This window comes from Phycodurus eques, chromosome 17 (genome assembly GCF_024500275.1).
Source record: "Phycodurus eques isolate BA_2022a chromosome 17, UOR_Pequ_1.1, whole genome shotgun sequence".
Classification (NCBI taxonomy): Eukaryota; Metazoa; Chordata; class Actinopteri; order Syngnathiformes; family Syngnathidae; genus Phycodurus; species Phycodurus eques.
In genome coordinates, this window is record NC_084541.1 from 13,860,143 (window position 1) to 13,885,509 (window position 25,367).

At 39.6% G+C, this 25,367-nt stretch overlaps 1 protein-coding gene across 4 annotated transcripts in view; it reads left to right on the forward strand.

Moving 5' to 3' along the window:
• fstl4 (follistatin-like 4) overlaps nt 1-25,367 on the forward strand; it is a 115,715-nt gene that overhangs the window by 61,225 nt on the left and 29,123 nt on the right. For 2 of the 4 annotated variants that reach the window (XM_061703020.1, XM_061703023.1), the window contains 3 exons: nt 18,961-19,154; nt 22,605-22,725; nt 24,110-24,151. In XM_061703020.1, coding sequence (XP_061559004.1) covers nt 18,961-19,154; nt 22,605-22,725; nt 24,110-24,151 — 357 coding nt within the window. The remainder of the gene's footprint in view (nt 1-18,960; nt 19,155-22,604; nt 22,726-24,109; nt 24,152-25,367) is intronic. The other 2 variants (XM_061703021.1, XM_061703022.1) reach the window with 1 other exon arrangement.

Genomic DNA, 25,367 nt, shown 5'->3' on the forward strand with positions numbered 1-25,367 from the left:
AGAAAGCGTACGCGTCATTGGGTGAATGTTTAGCCCCGCCCACCCAAAAATATGGACAACGGAGATGGTGAAGAACTGTTTAATACTATAACAATTCTCCACAATTCAGTCCTAAATTGTTGTCAGTCTTTGCACGTTTTCAGCAATTACCTTTAAGCGTATTCAATGTATTTAGAAAAAACAAAACAAAACAAAACACAAAATGACTTTACAGGCACTTTAAGCAGCAGATATTTAAACACAAACAGTCCATCAACACGTAGACAATAACACAATACTCATAGGCATATTTTCATTATCATCTGCGAAAAAAACAAATAATATTACTGCAGCTTACTGAGTCACTTAGAGTAGTTTTGAAAGTCTTCGTCCTTTGTGTCTTCATGACGGTATTATAATGCCCCCGGTGGCCAAGTTGTGCAAAGCAGAATGAGTCACAATGAATTCATCATGATGCACAAACTGCGTAATGCTTTACATACCATTTGATTATGTTACTACTGTATGATTCCTAAAGCATATATTATGGAGTGAACTTTCCTTATTAAAATCACTACAAACAAGAACAAACATTTTTTTTTAGGCTTTCACGGATTATGGCATTTCCATTCATTTGAATAGGGAAAGATGATTGGAGATACAAGTTTTTGGAGTTACGATCGTGGACACGGATCAAATTAAACTTGTATGTCAAGGCACAACTGTATGTACACGAGATAATAGGCTAGATATGGGGATTTAGGTATGAAAGTAGGGAGACAGATTTAGATGAAGTCGATAAATATCGAAGTCTACAATATGTAGGTTTGGGTGGAAAGAAAGCTAGTTAGGTTTGTAGATTAAGTAGAAACATAGGTTGCTTGTTCGAGACAGTACATTGGTATCTGGATCAATTCAGTGATAGCTTCACCCCATAGACATTCATGGAATTGCCCTTCGAAGAGATCAATTCCTGGACTGCAAGATTAATAGCATCTGTTTATAGACGACACACATTGTTTTACTAACATTATTTATACAAAGCACTTAGCCTTACTATTTTTATAACATGCTGTGCAGTAAAAAGTAAACAAGCAAAAGTTTTGTTTTCTTTGTTTTTAGTCTAATGATGCGATCCAAAAATTTAATAAATTGCAGTGGGACCCTCGTTGGTCTGTATTTAATTCATCTCCACGGGTCTCGTCGCAGATGTATCATTAGAATCTGTGTCTCTTTGTTCCCTCTCTGGCTTTATTTAAAAAAAAAACAAAAAAAAACAAAAACAGACGGGGGGAAAAAGAATTTAACTTGGCAGCAGTGGATGTCCCACTGTTAAGACACATTTGTGCCATATGTTATTAATTAGAGTCATTATGTTGTCATCTTGTTGTATATTTTACTTTTCTTTTGAAGCTTTTGACCAACACTCATGTGTGCCCTAATGTAGCTTTTAGCGCTTGTTAGCCAGCCTTCTCATTAGCGGTCGTCTAATTGTGATTTATTGAAGGTCGTGCGTTTTAGCACTCAGTCACATCTGTCGCAGCGCTAACAGGTGGTAGCGTATGATTTTGGGAGCCGTTATGACGGATTCAAACGCCAAAAACGAAGAAAAACAAAGCTGCTGGCAGCCGAGCGAGGAATTGGAACGTGATGAATGATTTCATCTGGCTCTGCTGCTTAGTTTGCTGATGTTGTTTTTATCAGTTTAATAGCAGCATGAAGGCAAAATGCATAATATGGCTGCCAGTCTTTGTTTTGTCAAGGTCGGAATGTAATAACTGTACATGAGAATTCTACGGTGGCTGAGAAGTCCAAACAAAAGTACAAAGACAAATGAAGAACGACAAATTAAAAAAGTGAAATCGGTCTGTAACAAATGAATGCTACAGTTATATTTCAAAATGGATTCATTTATTTTTCCCCCTCAAAATTCTACCCAAAATACCCCATTAGGCCAAAGATGAAAAACGATTGCAATTTTTCCCAATTTACTAAAAATTAAAAAGTCTCCTATTACTGGTGCAACTGTATTCACACCTTTTACTCAATAGTAGTGCCATAGTCGCCATATTTTAAAATGGGTTTAATTCATTTCCATTCTCCAAATTCTACCCATTTGAGATACGAGCGCTGTATGGTGGCAGCTTCGCAACAAGCAGCACTGGGCCAGGTAGCGAAAAATTCTTCTTCTTCTTCTTCTTCAAAAAAAGGCTTTATGCTGGTTAAAGCCACTCCCGGTTAAAGTTTGTCAAACTAAACATAAAACAAAAATAATTCCACATTGCGTATTGAAAACATAACCTAACTTGACCTCAAAGTCTGCTAGCTTAATGCTGACACATAATGGGAAACGCAGTGTCAGGTTAACGAATTGCATCGATGTGGCGTTAGAGTTGAACATAAACAGTGGCGCAACACATGTAGACAGACAATATCACAACACTCACTGTCACCGGCATATATTCTTTATCCTCACCGGAATTAATTCAACTCGTATATCAAGGCACCCCTGTACCGCATCATATGATGCCCTCTGGGATTCATTGCAGTCTGAAACCATTCATTTCTTGTAAAAACATGGCCAAAAAACATTTCAAATGTGCTTTTTATTAGTTTTTCAGCACCCTCATTAATTCAATTTTGGGTTTAAATTGACTCCTGTACAGTTTGTCATCCGCCCGGCTCGTTTGTCAAGCGCCGCGCTGACTGTCCCTCGTCTCGCTCGCCTCATCCCCACGTCAAGCCTGCGGGTAAGCTTTGCTTGAACATCAGGGCGGCCGTGTAATGGGTGCTGTCAGATGTATAAATATACGAGCGCTCTCCGCCTGCCGAGATGGCAGGCCAGAGGGCATACGGCTCGGCTCGATTGACACCTCGCTAACTCGCGAGCGGACTGACTGATCAGCCGAACGGACGCCCTGCCACTCAGTTCACTTTCCAGATAGATTGAGACCTTAAATACAGCAGGAAAGGGCCTGTGACATCATTCCTTCATTTTCAATGCATGTTTCAGCATTCTTCCAAAATGGTTAGAATTTATTTTTCTCTCCCAATTCTGCACAAAATACCACGTGATGAATATTTCTTAACCTGTTTCGGGTCACGGCACGCTGGAGCCTATCCAGACTGACTTTGGCAGGAGAAGAGACCCTGAATGGTCGCCAGGCAATGAAAGTAAGCCAAGCGTACTGTTTTCGTACCCCTTCATCTTCCTCGTTTTTCTAAGTCACAGCCTTATTCCAAAATGGATTCAATTCGTTTTATTTGTCAAAATTCTGCACAAAGTACCAGAATAAATAAAACAATAAAATAAAATAAATAAAATAAAATAAAATATTATAATAATTTTGGGTAACTTAATAAAAATAAGAGTCCAATATTGCAGGTTCAACTATACGAGGGAGTGTACTCACCAATACTCAGCCTTTACTCAACAGCAATTAACGTTACAGCCTTACTCGAAAATAGATTACATTTGTTCTTCTCTACACAAAATATTGCATAATTCCAAAGTCAGAAAGAAAATATTAACATTCTTGCTATTTCAATAAAAATAAAGTTAAAAATGATTCTTTACGCAACAGCTACGAATGTTACTGGATTGATTCATCCAGGATGGATTAAATGCATGTCTTCCTTAGAATTCTACACAAAGTATCTCATATTTTAAAGTGAAAGAATAACTATGCAAGAGTGAAATATTGCAGTTTCAACGTCTTATCCTTTACTCAACAGCAATGAATGTTACAGCCTTATTCCAAAATGGAAAATAATTTCCCCCCCCCTCAAAATTCTACCAAAAATATGACATAATGACAAAGTGAAAAAGCAATAATTACAATTTTTGCTATTTTAATAGCAATAAACAAGTCAAATATCATCCTTTACTTAACAGTAATGAATGTTACAGCCTTATTCCAAAATAGATTCAATTCATTTTTTTTCATCAAAATTCTGCATAACATATTGCACACTGACAAAGTGAAGAAGCAATTTTTGTTGTTAATTAAATAACAATAAAAAATATATTATCCGTAACGCAACAGCAATATGTTTCTTGATGATTGATTGAAAAAATTTTTTTTTTTCTTCTCAGAATTGTATACAAGAGGCTTCCTAAACACAGAAACTGTTAACAATTAAGTTAGACTTAAATAGAAATGAGAACAATTCAATAATAATTTTAAAAAAAGTGTGTCATGTTTAAACTGACTGAACTAGCCTCGTCTATTTCTCAACCTGCTTTTTCTCGCAGGACGGGAAATTCACTCGAGGGCCGAACATTTTCAATGTCCCCATCAATTTCCCCAACGCAAAGTATAGCGCGGCGTGTCACGCTGCCCTTGGTGCTCGTTGTTAGCGAGCGCAGCGCCTCGGGGGGCCAGCAGGCCTATTTGCATCACGGAGTCCCGCGCAAGTTGCTGACTGCGTAACGCCGTCTAATTCGAGGACCCACAGGGAGGAAAGAGGCGACCCCGACAGCTGCCTGAACAAAGTTAGCTAGCGGTGCGTGCTATTTTCTTTTTTTTGTTTTACCCCCAAGCTCATCCCTCATGATTTCCTTTGAGAACATGACTGCCACGGATGGATGCCGCTGACCTTTTTTTGTTGTTTTTAGCGTTACAGGTGGCGCTAGCGCTAGCTTTCTCTCTGGAGGTCCTGAGACGCCATCTGCCGAAACTGTGCCTGCTGGCGACATGCACAGCCTTGCTATCACCTCGCTTGTTATTAATAAATCATAATTAATTTAGGGCCTTTTTATTGGGATGGTTAAATTCAGTGTTATGGCATTTTGGAGCTGTTTTGTCAATGCCGACAACACCCTATGTGCGTAATATGTATAAAATAATAGCTATTAAATAAATCATTAAAGCTGCAAGTACTGATAAATGGGCCCACGCGTTCCCTTTTTCCATGGTGAATACTCACTGATCAAACTCTGACACCATGCTACGCCCACCTTTGACGGCATAGGCTAAATACTTGGCAATTTAGCAACTCTCCCATCTGTCTGGGATACCTGCTTCAGCGTTAGGCTCATTTGAGCGAATTCCCTAGTTGGACTTAGTCAAAGTACCAGCTCTGGATTTTGGCCCAGATGGCTGCTTTAAACCAAAATGGCCGACTTCCTGTTCTATTTTGGGCATGGGTCCTTGATACTTTTTTGTGTGTCCTGTTGTGGTAGACATGTCCTCCCAATTCTGTGTTTTTTATTTTTATTTTTTTCCTCACACAATATGTTTGGGCCAAAATTGCTACTCCAAACCGAAATATTGGACTTCCTGTTTGATTTCGGCCATGGGTCCTTGAGACTTTTGTGTGTGTCCTGTTATGACAGACGTGGCCATTGCATTTGATGTCCAACATTGAAACTGTTGTTAGATTTTTGCCCTTAAAAATATTTCGCCCAAAATTGCTACTTCAAACAAAAGTGGCCGACTTATTTTTAAGGGCAAACCAAAGTGGCCGAAATATTTTTAAGGGCAAACCCTTAAAAATATTTCGCCCAAAATTGCTACTTCAAACCAAAGTGGCCGACTTCCTGTTCTATTTTGGGCATGGGACCTTGAGACTTTTGCGCATATGTACTCAATTCCGTGTCAATCGCTGAAGTTAATGTTGAAGGCGGTATAATTGTTTTCAGATTTTTTTATTTATTTATTTATTTTTTTCCCCCTTAAAATCTTTCACCCAAAATCGCTACTTCGAACCAAAATGGCCGACTTACTGTTTGATTTTGGGCAAGGGTCCCTGAGATTTTTTTCGTGTGTCTTGTTTTCATAGATATGTCCACCAAATTTCAGGTTGACTGGCTAAACGGGTGTTGGGGGCTCATTTTTTCTAACTTCCAAGAGGGTTATACTACCCGTGCCTGTTAGTTTTTAGGCGTAGCGTTGTGGTCAGTGCTTATCATCTCCAGGACGTGTGTGTGTGTGTTAGTGAGTGAGATAATACGTGGGGTCTGGAGTGGTGGCGTCCCTTCCAGTGCAAACAAACACTCGGTTCAGCTTTCGTAATTGCTTTTTCAGTGTGCTCAACGCACACTCACACACAGACATATATATGTACGTTAGAAAAAGTGTCATTTTGCTCTTGCCAGTGGGGTCATTCGTCACGCTATACGGCCGCTCTAAGAAAATGGTCTCTTCCTCATGTGATACGCACACACACACACACGCACACACAGACACACACACACACACACAAACACACACACTGATGTCCTTTTCTAGCGCAAAGCAGACAGGCAAGCGAGCATCCCCGCAGCTAAACCCGTCTCGCTCCCACTTTCTTCTCCCTCGCATTATCACCTCAATTCTACCCTTTTGTCCTTGCGAGAAATTGTAGAGAGCAGACGCAGACAGACCGCAGTATGCAACGTCTACGACAAATATACATATATTTACAGTCACTCGGGACGAGGCTCGCGAAAATAACCTTGTGCGATGAGCCTACGTGTTGCCTCACAAACGCATTATCGTCCGATTACGTGCCGCAGTCTCTTCTTGGCGACAATTGTATGTTTGCGAACGCAAGGTGGCTCGCGTTAGTCAGAAGACGTTGCATGTGCTGCGTCTCGTGTCTCTGCTCTGCTTCCAGGCGAGAAACGGGAGACGTTGTGTAGGGCAGATGCACAGAATGCAGGTCACGACGGGCCTCATTCACTAACCGTGCACAGATTTGACGCAGAAATTTGTGATTCATCAATGTGTTCGTACTTGTATTTATTCGTACTCTGCACAAATAATGCAAGGTCCGATTTAAAAAAAAAAAAACAAGAAAAAAAACATCAAAAACATTTGTTTACCCAAGATTCACAATGTATTGGAAATACAGTAATTTGTAAAAACAATAATAATAACTTAAGCGATAATAACCCAACCAGGAATTTGCTAATGAGTTGACTAATGCCCTAAATAACCGTGAAAAGGACACATCTCATCACTTTGACCGTCGTTTCTGTGCGTGTTTGTAATGTGCACGAACGTGCGTGTCCCGCTGCAGCTTCCTGCGTGCAGTACGACGTTGTCGAAAAGCGATCAGACTGCTCGCATTCCCTGGTTTCTGCGATAATGCGATTAATATATTTTTATGTGATTCTGCACGTGCAAAAGTGATGTAAATGGATCGATTCGCACACACAGCGCCGCCGGTGTGATGGCTTGTGGCGCACTCCGATCGGCATATTTGTATGTCTCATATATTTTCTGTTGCTCCCAATGCTCATTTCATGAACTTTATCAACTATAAATGCCTCTTTGATATACTATATTTATGTCTTACTATTTATTTTTACAAACATATGCACGTCAATTTTCTTATTTATTTTTAATTATTTTTGAATGAATTACAATGATTAATATTATATGTTCTCCGTTTCTGTGTTTAACAAACTTTCCGATGATTACTTTTTGAACGTAGGATAACGATTAAGAACGTTATTAAAGTTCTGGAGCCATCGCTTGTGACTTTAAAGCTTTGCGCATTGGCTGAAATGCATCAGACGGACGTCCTTTTATAGGGAAGTGGAGTGGAATGGTTTATGCAGATTGCAGCCCGCGGGCACGAACTCGTCATTTAGAGTGAATTCAGATTCACTAACATACGCGCAGCAGTGCGAAGAAAACTGGCCGGTACGCATTTTCTGACGCTCAATTTGTGCAGAGTAAAAACATTTCTACGTATTTATTACTGCTTCATCAAGCGCGTTATTACCCGATCACGCTTGTTGTGATTAGAAGTGTGATGTCAGAAAACATCCCAGAAATGTTTGATACCGTCGCTGCAATGTCCTTCTGTTCAGTTTATCACACTTCTTCCTCGCATAGCCTCCAGTTTTCATGTTTTGGCCACCTTTTTGTGCATAGAAACAGCTGTGTACCTAACAAACGTGTTTGTAAAGGCACATTGGCGTACCTAATGAAGTGTCCGCTCAGTCTGCCTGATTTAGTAAGTATTAATGTGTAATCACACGCGATGCACCTCTTGTAGTGCGTAACACAGACACACACAGGTCGTCATTCTTCATGCGTCTAATCCTCGTCGTCGTCTGAATACACAAGATGCTCCATTACTCAAAGCGGGTCGCCTGCTTGAAGAGCACTCCATTAACCATAGACTATTAGCAATAAGCGGCTGTAATCTGCGCTTCGCAACACGCGCGCGCACACACATGGATCAACAGCGTTAATTAATTAGACGTGTCTCACACACACACACACACACGTGAGCATGCATGCTGATTCAGAAACCAGGAAATAATGTGACATTTACATGTACAGTTTCCCCCACATATTCATGATCCGCTATTCACAAATTCCCCTATTCACTGATTTTGAGCTCAGGCCAAAGCGCTGTTTAATCAAAATGCATTGCATCTTGGTGCCAACGAACCATGATAAAGTGAGTGGAGGGGCTTCATTTTCTCAGGTCATAGGGTTGTATAGTAGAAAAGTACTACTTTAGAGCTATTTTGTTGCATACGCTGACAATTACAAACCTTTTTGTGAGAGCGTCAATTACTCGTTTGTATTACAGTGTTCATACGTATTACAGTGTTCATACGATGTAGTTACAATGTTGTTAGTGTTTTAGTTTTGTGTGTTATTACAATGTAGTTAACATTGTGTAATTACAGTGTAGCTGTAGTATGTAATAATAGTGTAATTATTACATAGGGTTACTGTTAGCGATTTTACTGTAATGTTTTCACAGCATTGTTACAGTGTAGCTGGTGTTTTTACAGCTTTATTACAATGTAGTAACAGTGTTGCAAGTGTTATTACTGTGCTTTTACAGTGTTATTACAATGTTGGTGTTTTTACTGTGATTACAGTGTAGCTAGTGTTCGCATTATACTGTGTTATTACAGTGTTATTACAATGTTAGTGTATTTAAAGTGGTAATATTTTACAGTATTATCACAATGTAGTTAAAGTGTCAATGTTACTTCAGTGTTGTTAGTGTTGAAGTGTAATTTCACTTTTGTTACGATAGTGTTTCTACAGCGTAATTTGTTTGATTAAAGTGTTATTACTGTGTAGCTACAGTGTAGTTAGTGTACTTTTTGCTTTTACAGTGCAGTTAGTTTTATTACAGTGTTGTCATATTGTAGACAGTGTAGTTAGTGCTCTTGGTATTGTCACAGTATTGTTACGGCATTAAAATGTTTTAATGGCGTTATTACTGTGTTATTACTGTTATTGTTACATTCGCACAGCAGACTAGTGTGTGTTGTTATGTATTTTCGGTCATAATGTCCCATTGTCCCCTTATAATGTTTGTATTGCATGACCACGACGACTGCATTCTGCTCTGCTCACTCGATCCTCTTTTCTTGCAAGGAATTAACCAGAAGGAATAAACTAGAACAGTGTAGTTGTAGGCGGGCTCACTCTAGCATTACATGAAGGAATCACTGAATCAAATGTTCAAACTGTGGTTTAAACCATTTTTAATCTAGTAAGTGCATTTATTAGTTAGAGATTTCATTTTTAAGGACAATACATTTACATGTACTTTTTTTTTTTTTTTTTTTTTTTTAGAAATGTTTGTTTTTCACCATTTGTTACTTAAATTTTATGTGCAATGTATTTTAATTGGATCATTATTTCAATATTTTTTTAATATGTAAGCAGAATGTTTACCATGTCAGAGGACTTTGTCTACTGCTTTCTGTGTGTCTACTGTGTACAATTTCTCCTCTTCCTTGCCATGAAAACAATGTTGTAGTTTTATTTTTTTATTTACGACACTTTTTCTTCTCGCTGGCCTTTTCTCGTGTGCCAATTACGATGTTGACACTCAACGCAGTTGTCTGAGCCTCTTCCTGTGAACCCCCGCTGGTGTGAACCGCCGATCTCCCGCCCTCCTCCTACCGGGATAAGCAATGACGAGTCTTATCATCATCTCTGCATTATTATTTTTTTTTGGGTCACAGCAGCTTGTCAGGCGTGAGAACTTGATGTGAGAGTTTTTTGTTGTTTGTTTTAAAGTCCCCTTTGCACTCGTTAACTTAATTTAGAGCTGCGCCGGTGTTAATTAGGTCCAATCTGCAGCGGCGACGTGCATGCACGCAGTGGCGGGTCAGCGATTAAGCGGCTCATCTTTGTAGAGGGACGGCCGCCGTCACCGTCCTTTTCTTGCCTTCATTGTGGGCTTGTTGCTATGGGAACGGGTGAACGTGACACCTCAGAGTATGTGTGTGTGTGTGTGTACATATATATTGTAGATTCAAGTGCAGCTGCTCCCCCACGTGCTATATCGACTACAAATAGCCTTCACGTTGGAGCTATTTCGGTAGTCGGCAAACAAACAAAGAACCTGGTAAATTACAGACAATGGAGATTTCATTGTGTTACGACATGCAGCATTTCATCACCAAGCCACTGAAATACACTGATCAATTGTTATAGCGGTGTGGCGCATGATATGGCCAAACACAAGTACTCTCCACTCCCTCATCTACAACTCATTCGAACATTATTATAACATAATATGGCTAACTACTAGCCCAGAGTTTTTTTCAATGCACTTATAATGGGCCTCAATTATCGGAGGAATTTTGCTTTTAGCGTCGGGCCCAGTCCCCCTCCCCCACGAATAGCGAGGGTCCACTGTACTTGGTTGTTCAATTTCACACTTGATGACATTAAAAGGTCAATTTTCCATAATATGTCTCCTTTAAGACCCTCAGGAACCCCTGCTATTTCTCCAACAAACCCCCCCCCCCCCCCCCCCCACGCTCCTCAATTACCCCGATTCCCAAAGCTTCAATTAGCGCCCAAAAGCTAGCAGCACCAGTCATGATGTAAGTAAGCCGAATTAATCCCCCGTCTTCAAATTCTGCTCCAACATCGGGCATGCCGATTCATCTCGGGACCCTCGAGAGGAAGCGAGTGGGAGATTGCAGGCGCCCTGGTAGATCAAACGCGTTGCATTTAATCTCGGCAATGGCGAAATAGGAAAAATTAAAAATGAAGTAGAAGAAACCGGCCGATTGAAAGGGAATTTGAGAATCGGTTAGCATTAGCGAGCAGCCGGAACTTTTTACTTGTCGCACTACAAGAGTCTTTAGTTGGATACACTTAAATCACTCATATAGTGTCCTGGAGTGTTCACTTACTCAACTGCAGAGGGTACGAGGCAACTATGAGGGGGTATGGCATTTAATAAGGATGAGGGTCCTGTCATAAAACATAAATGCATATTCAAATTAGGGATGTGAGCCACAGAATCAATTAAGAGTGCAAACATGAGTGGCTACTGATGAACTTTGGCGGGAGATTATTCCAGTGGCAAGAAAAAAAAAAATCCCTTTTCCTGTTTTTTTTGCCCAGCATTTTTAATAAATGATGTGTAGCGTACCATCTTGTCACAAGCGGGGTTTGATGGCATCCGCCTATGACGTGCGTCCCGGGAAGATGTAAGACACACCAGTCATTAGACGGACCGATGCATTTATTCATGGCGGTAATTGAAGACGGGAGAAAAGGGGGATGCGGCCAGGGTGGGGTTAGGGTGGGGTAGAGGTGTGGTGCGGGGGGGGCACGCTCATCAATCACGGCGTCACGTTTAAAATTCCCGTTCTCGCCTCGGCGGGAGAACGCGCGACTCGGCGGCCGACCTAGTTTAGCGCGCGAAGACCACCTCTGCCGCCTTCCGTCTGCTAATTCACGGGAGATCTTCCGCCTTTTTTTCCGTGTCACTGTTCTCGAAAATGGCTCCGACATAGAACGGTGCGACGATGTGTATCGGGTATCAGAGCCATAACAGAGGGACAGAGATTTAGTGGTTATTATTTTTTTTTCTGTACCATATTTAAACATATTTAGATTTTCTTGGATTTGATTGTAGTTTGTATTTGTATTATTTTATGTCAGAAACTTTCCATTTTGTGGATTATTAGAGAATTTTATTTAATTGTCTCAATTTCCATGCGGTCATCTTTTTAAACTCGCAGCCGTTAATTTTGTCCGTCAACGCGAGAACCCGAATGTTTTTCTAACGATGTCCTAGAGAGTGTATCTGAGGTCAAAGTTGAATTAGCGCTCGCGTAAGTGACTTTTGACTCAGGTCAGCAAGATTTTTTCCCGCTGTCTTACTTTTTAGAGGCGGCCACGTCGGTGCATTAATAATAATAAAATAATAATAATAATAATAATAATAATAATAATAAAAAGGGCGGCACGGTGGCCGACTGGTTAGCGCGTCAGCCTCACAGTTCTGAGGACCCGGGTTCAATTCCCGGCCCCGCCTGTGTGGAGTTTGCATGTTCTCCCCGTGCCTGCGTGTGTTTTCTCCGGGCACTCCGGTTTCCTCCCACATCCCAAAAACATGCATGAATTGGAGACTCTAAATTGCCCGTAGGCGTGACTGTGAGTGCGAATGGTTGTTTGTTTGTATGTGCCCTGCGATTGGCTGGCAACCAGTTCAGGGTGTACCCCGCCTCCTGCCCAATGACAGCTGGGATAGGCTCCAGCACGCCCGCGACCCCAGTGAGGAGAAGCGGCTCAGAAAATAGATGGATGGATGGATAATAAAAAGAGACAGACTTCATCTTTTCTGAGAGCGTAGAAATGAAAAGATAATTTCTATTTATTATTTTTGAGGTTGGGGAATATATGATGAAGTATGCCGTATTGAACTAAATTAGTAGGCTTATTTTCTTGCTTGCATGCAGACATGGACAAAAATAAAAACTTTTGTCTTCTTTTGGGGCTGGGGTGGCTCGTTATGAACGTGAAGATGGCGGTTAATCCTCTGTTTGCGATGCAAATTACTTATTATTTCCTGTCCTTCCTTCCTTCCCCGTTGGTTAATTGCTCCCGTTCCATTCATTATTCCGCGAATCTCCAGAGTTTTTGCAATAAACTCTAGCGACACTGATTTTTCATGGTTTAAGCTCCGCCTCAAGTCATCCTGAGGGTTCAGACATAGTTGAATGTGAATGGTTTCCTGCTGTTTGTTTGTTAGCTTCAAGCTGAAGCAGCCCGACTAGTTAGCCGTCTCGACGGACTTTTGTTGAAATACAAATTGGAAAGGGGGCAAAGTTTAGCGATAGATGTTGTGGACTAAAAAGAATTAAATAATTTTTTCCCCCTCGAATTCTGGCCTCCCATCCAACAGATACTGAGGATCAATTAATTAGATTTTAGGAACCGAGGTATGTTAAAATGTATGAAAAAGTATAGGTATCGATCATTGTGGACTAAAAAGAATAAATACTGTATTTCCTGGAATTATGACCTTTTTACAAATAAAGGCCTCTAATTAAAAGCTTTACCTCAAATCAATTTCTGCTTAAAAAGTCCATTGTACAAATAAGGTATCTAAGCCTAAAAAATACAAAGAAAAAAACAAAACAAAACAAAAGCACAGTACTTTCTGCAGTTCCTTTTTTTTTTTTTTTTTAATTAAAATTGTACAAATAAAGGCCTCTATAAATATTTGAGAGGCAATAAATACCTAGAAAAGTTAATCAACACCTTACCTCTAAAGAAATACCTGGTACTCTCTGCAGTGGAGTGAATATTTTTTTCCACATTACTGCAGAGAGTACCAGATATTTATTGAGGTCAAGGCAGTCATCACAGGTCTTTATTTTAAAATAAATAAATAAATAAAGAGTAGCATTAATAGTACTAAAAATATGCTTATCTCTTCAATAAAAAAATAAATTAATTAATTAAAAATTCAAATAAAATTACTTAGAAATTGTAATACAAGTACTCTGCAGTTGTGTGATTTAAAAAAAAAAGCATTTTAAAATTTGAAAATGTATTTATTATTAGAATTAATATTAATCGTAATGACTTAAAAATTACAGTGAATACCGGGTACTATTTGAACAGATGTATATTTTTAACAATTTAAAATAGTATTATAAACGTGCTTTTTGAAATTTCTTCCCCCCCCCTACACAAATAAATACATGCTTAATTAAAATTACAACCAATACCTAGTAGTAGCACTCTATGCAGCTGAGCGAATTTTGAAAAACAAAAACTTCTTAAATTAAAAAACAAAACGGATTTATTAGAGGTAGGTAGGTAGGTAAGAGTCCTTTATTTGTCTATAAATAAATCAAGATCAGTAATTGAGTTAATGTTGAAGTGTGGTGAGTCGTAAATGGAATCGAGTTTACTGTGAGCCTGCTTAGTTTGTGACCCAGTTAGCTGAGTCCAAATGACCAAAAAGGCATGGACAGGCGATGGCAAGTTAACGTGTGCTTGTACATGTACACGTGTTATTTTTTATTTTTGTGCTTTGTTAATTTGCCCCTTCATTAGCTCCCTTTTCTTGCTTAATGGGCCCGTTATTCAGTCTTCCTTTTTTTCTACCTGCTGCCAGCAACAACAGCACCGCCACGCCTCTCTAATGGCGACCTCGTTTCAGTGCTGCCAGTGAGCCGGCGAGTGCGCCCGGGGCTAAGCAAAACCATATTTCACACAGGGCGGGGAATGGCAAATCAAAACGAGTCTAAGTAAGGTCAAAGCAAGACGCCTATTCATTGTTAACGTTAGCCACAGTGGACGCTTGCTAATTATTTCCCAGCTAAATCAGCTGTATTTACATTCTGGCGTGATTACGTCGTTTACCTATGTGCGTGCGGCGCTTCAATTTGAAACTTTTGATTGCTTTCGTAATGTACATTTTTGCTTCTATAACAAGGAAAAAAAAGTTAGTCCGGCAAAATGTTCAAACAAAATGTTTTTAAAAAGTTACAAAAAAAATCTTACAATATTGAAAATATGCTAGCTTGTTTAAAATCAACAGTGTTTGAAAAAAACTAATCAGATTCAAGCTAAATTTTAAAACATTACAGAGGAATCTCAAAATGACAAAAACGTTCTGAAGAAAACCAACAGCGCTTTTAAAATGATGATAGTTTAAAAAAATTCTTCAAATCATATTCCCAAAAAAATTGTAAAAAACAAAAAAACAAATGTTCAAATATCTAAAAGAAATATTCAGATGTTTCAAAACATATCATTGCTTTAAATGATGATAATCATTATCGTCATTATAATGTGACTAATAATATATTGTTCAGGTTAAAGTAAACTTTGGAAAATAAAAATACAGATCCTGAAAAGTAAAAAAAAAAAATCTGAAATGTCTAAAATCCATCCATCCATCCGTTTTCCCGTACAGCCTATCCTCACTAGGGTTGCGGGCATGCTGGAGTTTATCGCAGCTATCTTTGGGCAAGAGGCAGTACACCCTGAACTGGTCGCCAGTCAATCACAGGGCAAATATAAACAAACAACCATTCACACTCAGGGGCAATTTAGAGTCTTCACTTAACCTAGCATGCATGTTTTGGGGATGTGGGAGGAAACCGGAGTGCCCGGAGAAAACCCACGCAGGCACGGGGAGAACATGCAAACTCCACACATGAATATTAAGGGTCAGAACAGAAGCTGTGAATCCAGATCTGATCCAGATTTTGCATTTGATGTGCAATCTTAATGTAGTACTTGAGTCCTCTTGTCAAATCTCTTTTTGTATTTTGTTGTGTTTATATAGCATCTGTTTTATTGTGCACCTCGAACGCCACTTTTCTCCTTCAGTTCACAATCGAGAACGTGTGACTTCTCATTGAGTGGCCGCCGAGCTGCATCCATCCTGATAAGATTTCTTCGACCCCTGAATATCTATCCTCCTTCTATTTATGATATTTATGCATTAGTACAAGAAAGTGAGAGTCACCATGAACCATTACTTTGGAGCTGTTTGGGATTATTTTATGGTAAAATGGCCACTTGGGACGCAACATCAATCCCCCACCCTGCCTCTGCTCCCTCCGCTAAAATGGATGCCGTTTGGGAATAAAGTGCTTGTTTGCATCCTTGGAGGTTCCTTGAGGGCATTCAAAGCAATCTTCCAAGGCATATTGTCATTTATCCAAGCAAAAAATAATAATAGCAGATATAGCCCCTCAGCTGTTTGTACGACTGCTAACATGTTAAACTAACCAATTAGCATGTTAGCTTGGCCAACTTTTCGATGAAGGTGAATGATCTTACTCTTTGATAAAAATGCTCGTCTCTCTAGCTATATGTATGACACCTAATCTGTAAATAATAATAATAATCATACTTATCTACTTTTCTACAATACGGGTGAACTTTGTCACTTTTTGCTAAAATACACTCCCACTAGCTATATAGTGACACTGGTAACTTATAATATAATAAGCAATTAGCATGTTAGCATTACTGACGTTTTCATGACGGGTAAATATCCGTGCTCTTAGATAACATTCTCTTCCCCCTGGCGATATGTTTGACTGCTAAATGCCAACTGTTAAAAATACTTTAAAAAATAAGTTAGCCTCACTTGCTTTTCTACCGTAGTGGCAAATGTTACCAATATTTGGTGAAATGCTAACCCATTAATAACCTTTTTTTCTACAATAGCAGTGAACATCCCTACATTTTGGTCAAATAAGAGCATCTGCCCGTTCACGTTTGCTTACGCTTTTAACCAGCTAAAATAATGGTGGAAAACCCCACTGTTGATCCATGAGCCATATGAATGACATGCTAACCTCCACGTTTCCCACCTTTTGCTATGTTATTTTCAAACACTCCACCTGTGTTGTTGACATAATGAAACATGACTAGTAAAATGTACGTTTAGGTGTTATTTTGACTTGGCGGGTGGTAGATTTGATGCCAGGTCACCCTGAGCTCGAGTCACAGCAGGGGGGAAGCTTTTGTTTGTCAGCTAATGCACGCTTTTGCATAAGCGTAAAGATATGTGCATCTTTTATGGGCATTTCACAGCGAGGGTCGCCAGTTGCTCTACAGTGACATCGCTAAATATGCATTGACATTTTCCTCAAACGCTGCGTTTAAATTTTGGATTATTGTGAAATGATTTCAAAGCAGTCATGTTGCCAGCAGACGTAACCCGGTCATTTATTCCCGTCAAAAAGTTTAGTGGGTAAAAATAAAAACGATTTAGAAGTGTTTAATATTAACCTGTCTTTTAAAGAATGATTTAAAAAAAGAATTATTGTTCTTGTCGTATTCAACCAAAAATGCGAAAAAATAAATACATCTCAAAAACATACTCCAAAGTTTATAAAATCAATGTTTGTTTGAAACAAAAATTGTTCAGATCGGATTTAAGCAAATTAAAAAAAAATTAAAAAAGAAAGAAAAAGAAAATTATCAAAACATATTCAGAAGTGAAAAAAAATCTGAAATTAAAGAAAAAAAAATAAAAATAAAAAAAAAAAATAAAAAAAAATATATATATATATATATATATATATATATAATGATTCAGATAGGAGGGAGTCGTCACATAGCAGGAGGTAGTCGTTATGCTTCCGTGACATCACAAATTTTCCGATTATTCCATGCTGTTGTTTGCCGTTGATTGGCTTTGAAAGTTGTCGCAACGCGAGCAGATGGTGATTTATACATGTCGGACAGTCTTTCCCTTTTTCCTGTCAAAAAGCTTAGCGGGTAAAAAAAGATTCCCGCCACCACCACCGTCTGCCGTTTATTTACGCATCCCTCCGCCGGCATCAAGGCCCTCTCTTAGCGTGCAGCAGACGTGTTTGGCGTCCTAATTGATTTTGGAAGCGCTTGTCGGGGAAAATAAAGCCACCGCCACCGCCACCGCCGCCCACGATTAATGCCGGGCCTCTCCATTTCTGAAAAGCTTCGTATCGTCTGGTTGCAAGAAGGCGGCGTAATCCACACTCCCCCAAAAAATAGGAGGACGAGGATCTTGAGCCATTCTAAACACAGATGTTTACCTTTTGTCTTCATGTGGATTACTCGTAATTAATTGGAGCATACATGCTGTCAAATTATGCAGATGAGTTAGTGTTGTTGTGCAAAATGTGCCAAGAGTATATAACCACACAATATAAACTAAAATCATCCAAGTCCGTGGTAAATCCATCTACTCGAGTCCGTCAGCAGAATTACAGAATCTTCATAGTTTGCCTTGTTTAAGGTAAATTTGCGCATTTGAGTCGGTGACCAGATTTACATCTTTTGAGTCAGTTGTTTTTCTGGTGACTCGGCTTACTTGGTGTTAGGTAACCAATGAATCAGAGTCTGCTGTGTTTCCGGTGGGCTGGTGAAAAGATTCCCGAAACGCTTTGAGTCTGCTAACATGAGCAGTGAACAGATCGAACCCAATCATATAAGTCTGCGGTAAATCCGCTCTCAATTTGGTCTCCGGTTAACGGATTCACTACGTCATTTGAGTTTGCTTACTCAAGTCTGGGAACAGATTCATATGAATCATCAGTGTCCACAGTCTAAATTAACAGATTCAAACAAATCACCTGAGTCCACTGACCTTCTTGTGAACGCAAGTCAGTGAAGAGACTCACCAAATCAGTTGAGACCATTAACTTGAGTCATTGGAAATCTTAAACTGAATCATCTGAGTCTGCGGTGTTACTGGTGAGTCAGTGAACAGATTTAACCAAATCATCTGAGTCAGCTGTGTTTCCAATGAGTGGTGGGGATTCCGCTAAATGGAGTCAGTGAACAAATAGTGATTAATCTTAGTGAGCCGAATCATTTGAATCCACAATGTTTTCGGTAAATCTGCTAACTCGAGTCAGTGAAGAGATTCCGTGGATTATATGAGTAAAATGTGTTTCCGGTGACTCTGTTAAATCGGATCAGTGAAACAATAGACCTACATCATCTACCGTGTGTCTGCGGTGTTTTCAGTGCGTCAGTGAACAGATTCAAACAAATTATTTGAGGTCTGTGATGTTGCCGGAGAGCCAGTCACAGATTTAACTGCATCATCAGACTCTGTGGTGTTCCCTGTGAGTCCGCTTGTTCGAATCACTGAATTGAATCCATTCGGCTAACTCGAGTCAGCAAACAGATGCACTCAAATTGCTTGAGTCAGCTATGTTTTCAGTGAGTCCACTAACCTGAGTTAATGAGCAGATTCAGCCGAATCATCTTAAGTCTTCTCTTGCTGCAGGTAACGCATGCACCATGTCGGAGTACAACCGTCTGAAGAGCTTGCTGCTGGACATTAAAACCACCCCTGGGAGCCCTGAAACCGAACGCAACCAGCAAAGGGACATGGAGACTAGGCGGGCGCTGGTGGACACCATGTTCAAATACCTGGACGTGGACCAGGACGGACGACTAGTTGGGGAGGAACTGGAGAAGGTGAGCGGCGGCCAAAATTAATTGATAGTCAAGCTACAATTAGCATCAATCATTTCGGTTGTCTTTAGCATTGTATTGACAATTTCTGTCCAACAGATGGCAGAAATATTCTTCTTTGTTTGTTTTGACCGCTACCAGTACCTACAGGACATTACTGGAACAGCAACAGCTGGCTAAACTTACTTTAAGAACGGTGTTGTTTATATGATCCTGTTTTAGCGTTATGGTTAGCATAATGAGCACACCAATGGCAGGAATGCCTTCTTGCTTGGTTTTAACAGTTGGCAACACTTTGAAAGTGCACTGCACATTTTTTTTCTTAGAAGTGCAATTAAAAATTAGAATATTTCTTTATATTGAATGGTGGTAATTATCTCACTGATGATTACTTTGTGGTGCCCCACTTCATGTCACCAAAGATTTTGAGATTTCACTTATTTAATAGAATAGAATGTCATCCTTAGCTATATTTGGTGTTTTCTTCAATCGCCTCACTCAAAGGGAATAAGGGCCCAACTTTGTGGTGACCAACTTCATGTCGCCAACATTAAAAGTATGTATATATTAGTTATTAGTATATAATAGTTTTAATTCCCTCAAGAATTGTCTTTTTTTTTAAATTTGTCTTTAAGTTAGCTGCATCACACCAATAAAAATAGCCAAACTTTGTGGTGCCCAACTTCATGTTGCCAAAGTTAAATACAGTGTTAACAGTATTTGCACGGTGCAGTATTTAAGTCAACATAAAATGTTTGTTTCAAGTAAATTAGCTAAACTCTGTGTTGCCCAACTTCACACCACAAAGGTGAACAAAATATACAGGTATATACACCAAAAACATTTCCCTTTTGGGTGTCTGATGCAAAACAATACCAGAGCTGAAATTAATAAGCGCCTGCCAAATCTAAATAAAACATTGCTAGTAATTAATCTTCTGTCACCTCTCCGCCATTGTTGCCAACGCAGCACTCGATTGTTTAAAATTAAAAACTGATTTATGGCTGACTTTTTACAGGCACAAATAGAAATAATCTTCTTTTTTTTTTTTTTTTAATTAACGCTAGTTTATTGTGTCGAGATGCAACAAAAGATTACGACGAATGGCAGCTACTAATGCCGACATATCTCCGAAAAGGCTTTAAACAGTTTAGCCACGAAATGTACAAAAAATGAATTCCAGTCGTTCCTGAAATCATAGACACAAGCGCGGGTGGTCTTTGTAGCAGAAAGAAATTCCCGCACTTTGGTCGGGGGGAGTGTTCAATGCGCACGCCCATGGTCAGATCCGACGCTATCAGTGGAACAGACGGCCGCAGCCTGCCGGAGGCCCTAAAATATATAAATTAAATTTGCCACGTCCCTTTAATCTGCCTCGACACATGCGCTGTAGACAGTCAATTGGAGGAGATAAACCAAAATGGGGGGCATTTTTAAGGCGGCAAAATCGTAGCTGCAGGACTGTGAAAAGGAACATGTAAGGCAAACCACAAAACGTCAATAGAAAATCTAATAGTACAAACTGTTTTCAGCTGTTTTATTTGCCATTGTAGTTGATCTGTCACTTGATTTTTAACTATTTTTTTATTTGTATTATTGTCATTTTATTTTAGTTATTCATTGTTCTATTTGTTAAAGTTTTTTGTGTTTTATTTCCAGTTTTTTCCTTCTTTAGTTTTGCATTATTTCTTTGAATTGTATTATTTTTTTTTATTTTAATTTGTTTTCCTTTTACGAAAAATATACTTACAGAACATGAGCATTCGACAATACGACAATAGCAAAAGTAATTTCGTCGGAGCGATTATTGAAAATTCTAGATCTCTTTGCCAGCTAGCCTGGTGGTGTCCAGCTTCATGTCAGCAACGTGTAAAAAAAAAAAAAAATCTTAACGAACTGTGTTAATGTCCTCACAAGTCATATTTTCTATCTACCCCAATTATGTCACTCAAAGTTAAAAAAAATAGCTAAACTGCGTGGTGCCCCATTTCATGTCGCCAACTAAAAAATTTATATTACGAATGAATAATGTTTATTTACTCAATAGTGATATTTTGTGTTTACCTCAATCATGTCACTCAAATTAGTAAAAGCTAAACTTTGTGGTGCCCCACTTCATAAGCAGAGTTCTTAATGTACAGTGGGTCCGGAAAGTATTCAGACCCCCTTAAAATTTTCACTCTTTTTTTATATTGTAGCCATTTGGTAAGGTCATTTAAGTTCAATTTTTTTTCCACATTAATGTACACACAGCCCCACATATTGACAGAAAAAAAATGGAATTGTTGAAATTTTTGCAGATTAAAAAAGAAAAACTGAAATATCACACAGCCATAAGTATTCAGACCCTTTGCTCAGTATTTAGCAGAAGCACCCTTTTGAGCTAATACAGCCATGAGTCTTTTGGGGAATGATGAAGTTTTTCACACCTGGATTTGGGGCTCCTCTGCCAGATCCTCCCCAGCTCTGTCAGGTTGGATGGTGAACATTGGTGGGCAGCCATTTTCAGGTCTTTCCAGAGATGCTCAATTGGGTTTAAGTCAGGGCTCTGGCTGAGCCATTCAAAAACAGTCACGGAGTTGTTCTGAAACCACTCCTTCGGTATTTTAGCTGTGTGCTTAGGGTCGGCTGGACTCTAGGAAGGATTCTGATCAGCTCTAGGAAGGTTTCTGATCGTCCCAAACGTCTTCCATTTCAGGATTATGGAGGCCACTGTGCTCTTAGGAACCTTAAGTGCAGCAGAATCTTTTTTGTAACCTTGGCCAGATCTGTGCCTTGCCACAATTCTGTCTCTGAGTTCTTCAGGCAGTTCCTTTGACCTCATGATTCTCATTTGCTCTGACATGCACTGTGAGCTGTAAGGTCTTCTATAGACAGGGGTGTGGCTTTCCTAATCAAATCTAATCAGTATAATCAAACACGGCTGGACACCAATGAAAGTGTAGAACCATTTTAAGGATGAACAGAAGAAATGGACAGCACCCGAGTTAAATATATGAGTGTCACAGTAAAGGGTCTGAATACTTATGGCTGTGTGATATTTCAGTTTTTCTTTTTAATAAATAAGCAAAAATGCCAACAATTATGTTTTTTTTCCTGTCAATATGGGGTGCTGTGTGTAAATTAATGAGGAAAAAAATAAATTAAATTATTTTAACAAATTGCTGCAGTATAACAAAGAGTGAAAAATTTAAGGGGTTCTGAAAACTTTCCGTATCCACTGTATACAGTTCATATTATCACTGGTGATATTTCACATTTACCTTGAACACGTCACTGTAACTTATATATATATATATATATATATATATATATATATATATATATATATATAAAATATATATATATATATATATATATATATATATATATATATAAATTCTCCACTTCATGTTACCATAGTTTTCATTTTTTATTATAAAATAATCAACATTTTTCTGTATTGTACGCTAGATCTCCATGAAAGAGCACTTGGACGACGCCTTGTTGCATTGCACCATGCACGACCTGCTGCGCTACGACGACTACAACAACGACGGACACCTCAGCCTGCACGAGTTCTACACCGCCTTCCGTGAGTCATTTATCCTATCATATTATTAATTACTCATATTTTTCAACGTCCTTGTGTTTTGTGGATAGTAGAACAAAATGCGTCAAATAAATTGGCGCTAAGATAGAAAAATAGCAACACTAACAAGCACATCTCTTCTTCTCTTTCGGGGCCAATGGCTGAGACAAAGGTACCTCGCTTGTACTTGAAGTGCTTTTTCGCTAGTGCTAAAGTTAGCTGACAAAATGTAGATGAAAAATTTGTTTAAAAAACGAAAAATAGTCAGTAAAATAGTGCATACAAAATCTGAGGTTCCAGGTACTTCCAGTATTTCCCAATAAAATGGAGGTTGACCAGCTTCCCAAAACACATTGTGTTTTGCTGGTCCACTATAACGCTGTACTCTTACTGTTAGCGGGATGTCTGCTTTGTTAGCATGTTAGCATCAGACCGAGAAAACGCAGCCAAATATGTCTCAAAACGTCCAAATGGTAAACGTTGACAGTATTATTCAATAATGCTCAGTCGGAAGTCTGCATGGCGTTCGTGACAATAAAACGCATCCGCCAGACAGCCGGAGGAGGGTCGCTCGGGAGCGACGCTAATAGTATTATGATGAGATTTAAAAGGACGACATATCTCCTTACTGACGATGCACAAAGACTGTGTGCCTGGGCGGACCGGTCCTATTTCATCCGCCTAGGCACCTGCTCACCCGTCTTATCTCCCGCCGCCTCTGAATCATAGCACCTCTGACACAGAGCCCCTTGTCTAATTACATCTACGCTAATTCCCCGACAATGTAAAGATGCAAAAGCCGCTGAAAGCAGACATGGAACCTATTTTACAAAGCCATTCACTGGTTGTTGTTTTTTTGTCCTTGAACGTGGTCTTTTCCACAATATCTTTACAATTGAAGGTATCTATGACAGGTATCTATGACAGGCTTTTGTCAAAATACCCCAAGGATTGAGAATGATAGCACATTTACCACACTATTTTCTAAAAAATTAGCTGGTGTTGAGGAGGCGGTCCAGAGTCCTGCAAATGAGCCACTGCTCACCTCGTCTCCCATCCAGCAAGGCCAATGGCAAGTAGGGCTTTTATTACCATGACAGCCAGGGTGGAGCTAGGTCTAGTTGTTCTCAATCAGTCCAGGGTCTGATAACAATAAAAGCACGGCTTGTATTTTCACTGGTGGACGCAGCACTTCATTACCCAGCCATCTAATTAGTTTGCAGACAGGTATATGTGGCGCCTGCAGCGAGCACATCTTCAAATCCACCCCCACCTTGACAGCATGCAAAATATGTGCTGCTTGTCAGTAGCGAATACTAACCTGTGCATCCAACAACACTGCAACTCCGCTTAGCTTTTGTGTTTGATATGTGTTTTTCCCATGTAGACACTAATGAGGACAGGCCAAAGAAAATGGATGCATGGACAGGTAAATAATAAATTGAATGAAATGGATGAAATCGTCCTGTTATGAGGGGGCAGTCCTGCGCATGCAAATGAGCTCACCCCACCTCCTCTACTGCAGGGCCATTGCTGATCATAGCTACCATGACGGCTGGGGTGGAGCTAGGGCATTGAAATTAAGTGACATAAAAGATTTGATTGTATTTTCATTGGTGGAGGCAGCACTTCATCACCAAGCCCCCCCCCAATTATACTTGTCAATTACTGAAGCGGATGCATACATGTGGCACATGCAGCGAACACATCGGCAAAATCAAATAACCTACTCCACCCGCCCCCATGTTGATAATTTCCTGATAGTACCGCAGCTCTGCTTAGCTTTTGGCTATGAAGTGTTTCCACATAGTCTGATTGTCGCTTGAAAGTGGCAGAGTGGGATTATGTAAATTAGCAGTATTGTGACAGCGAAATTCCGAAGGGCTCACTCATTTTGGGAAATATGCAGCTCAGAAAAGAGTAACTTGGTAGTTTGATTTCATTTTAATTTCCTCAAACCCAGAAATGCACTTCCAGTTTTGTGTGAAAGCTTATTTTACAAAACCATCCGCCACAAAAAGGGCCCGAACACAGCACAATTGTGGTCCCTAAATGCTTAGGAATTACTTGAATGGATTGAATGGATTTTTTCCGCAAGAAAAGTTTGATTCTGATGGAAGGGGACCTTTAAACATATATTTATTGTGCTTGTGAGTTATATGAGGAAGAGGCGGGCTACACCCTGGACTGGTTGCCAGCCAATGGCAGGGCTAATACAGTATAGACAAACCCGCATAAACATTCACCTTCAATTAAGACACAGGAAAGCCGGAGCCGAGATTCAAACCCTGAACCCCAAACGTGAGGCAGACCTGCAAACCACTCGCCCCATTTTAATAATTTAAAGTGAATAGGCTGTGAATAGGCTGTTTTTCGGGAGAAAAAACTACACGAGACAGAAACTGGCTTTCCTTTTCACCGGAGGCAATTAGCCCTTTGCTGACAGATAAGTAACTTAACTACTTAACTGGTACTGCGAGGGAGTTAGCACAGTGTATCTCGTTGCATAGTTATTCGTCGAACCTTTTCACAAAACTTTTGGTCAAATTCTGACGGCGAGAGAGAGTGGTGAATTCTAATACCGCTGACTTGATTCCAACGACTTTGTAAGCCACTTTCCCAACTTTCCCATTAGAAAGAGCTGG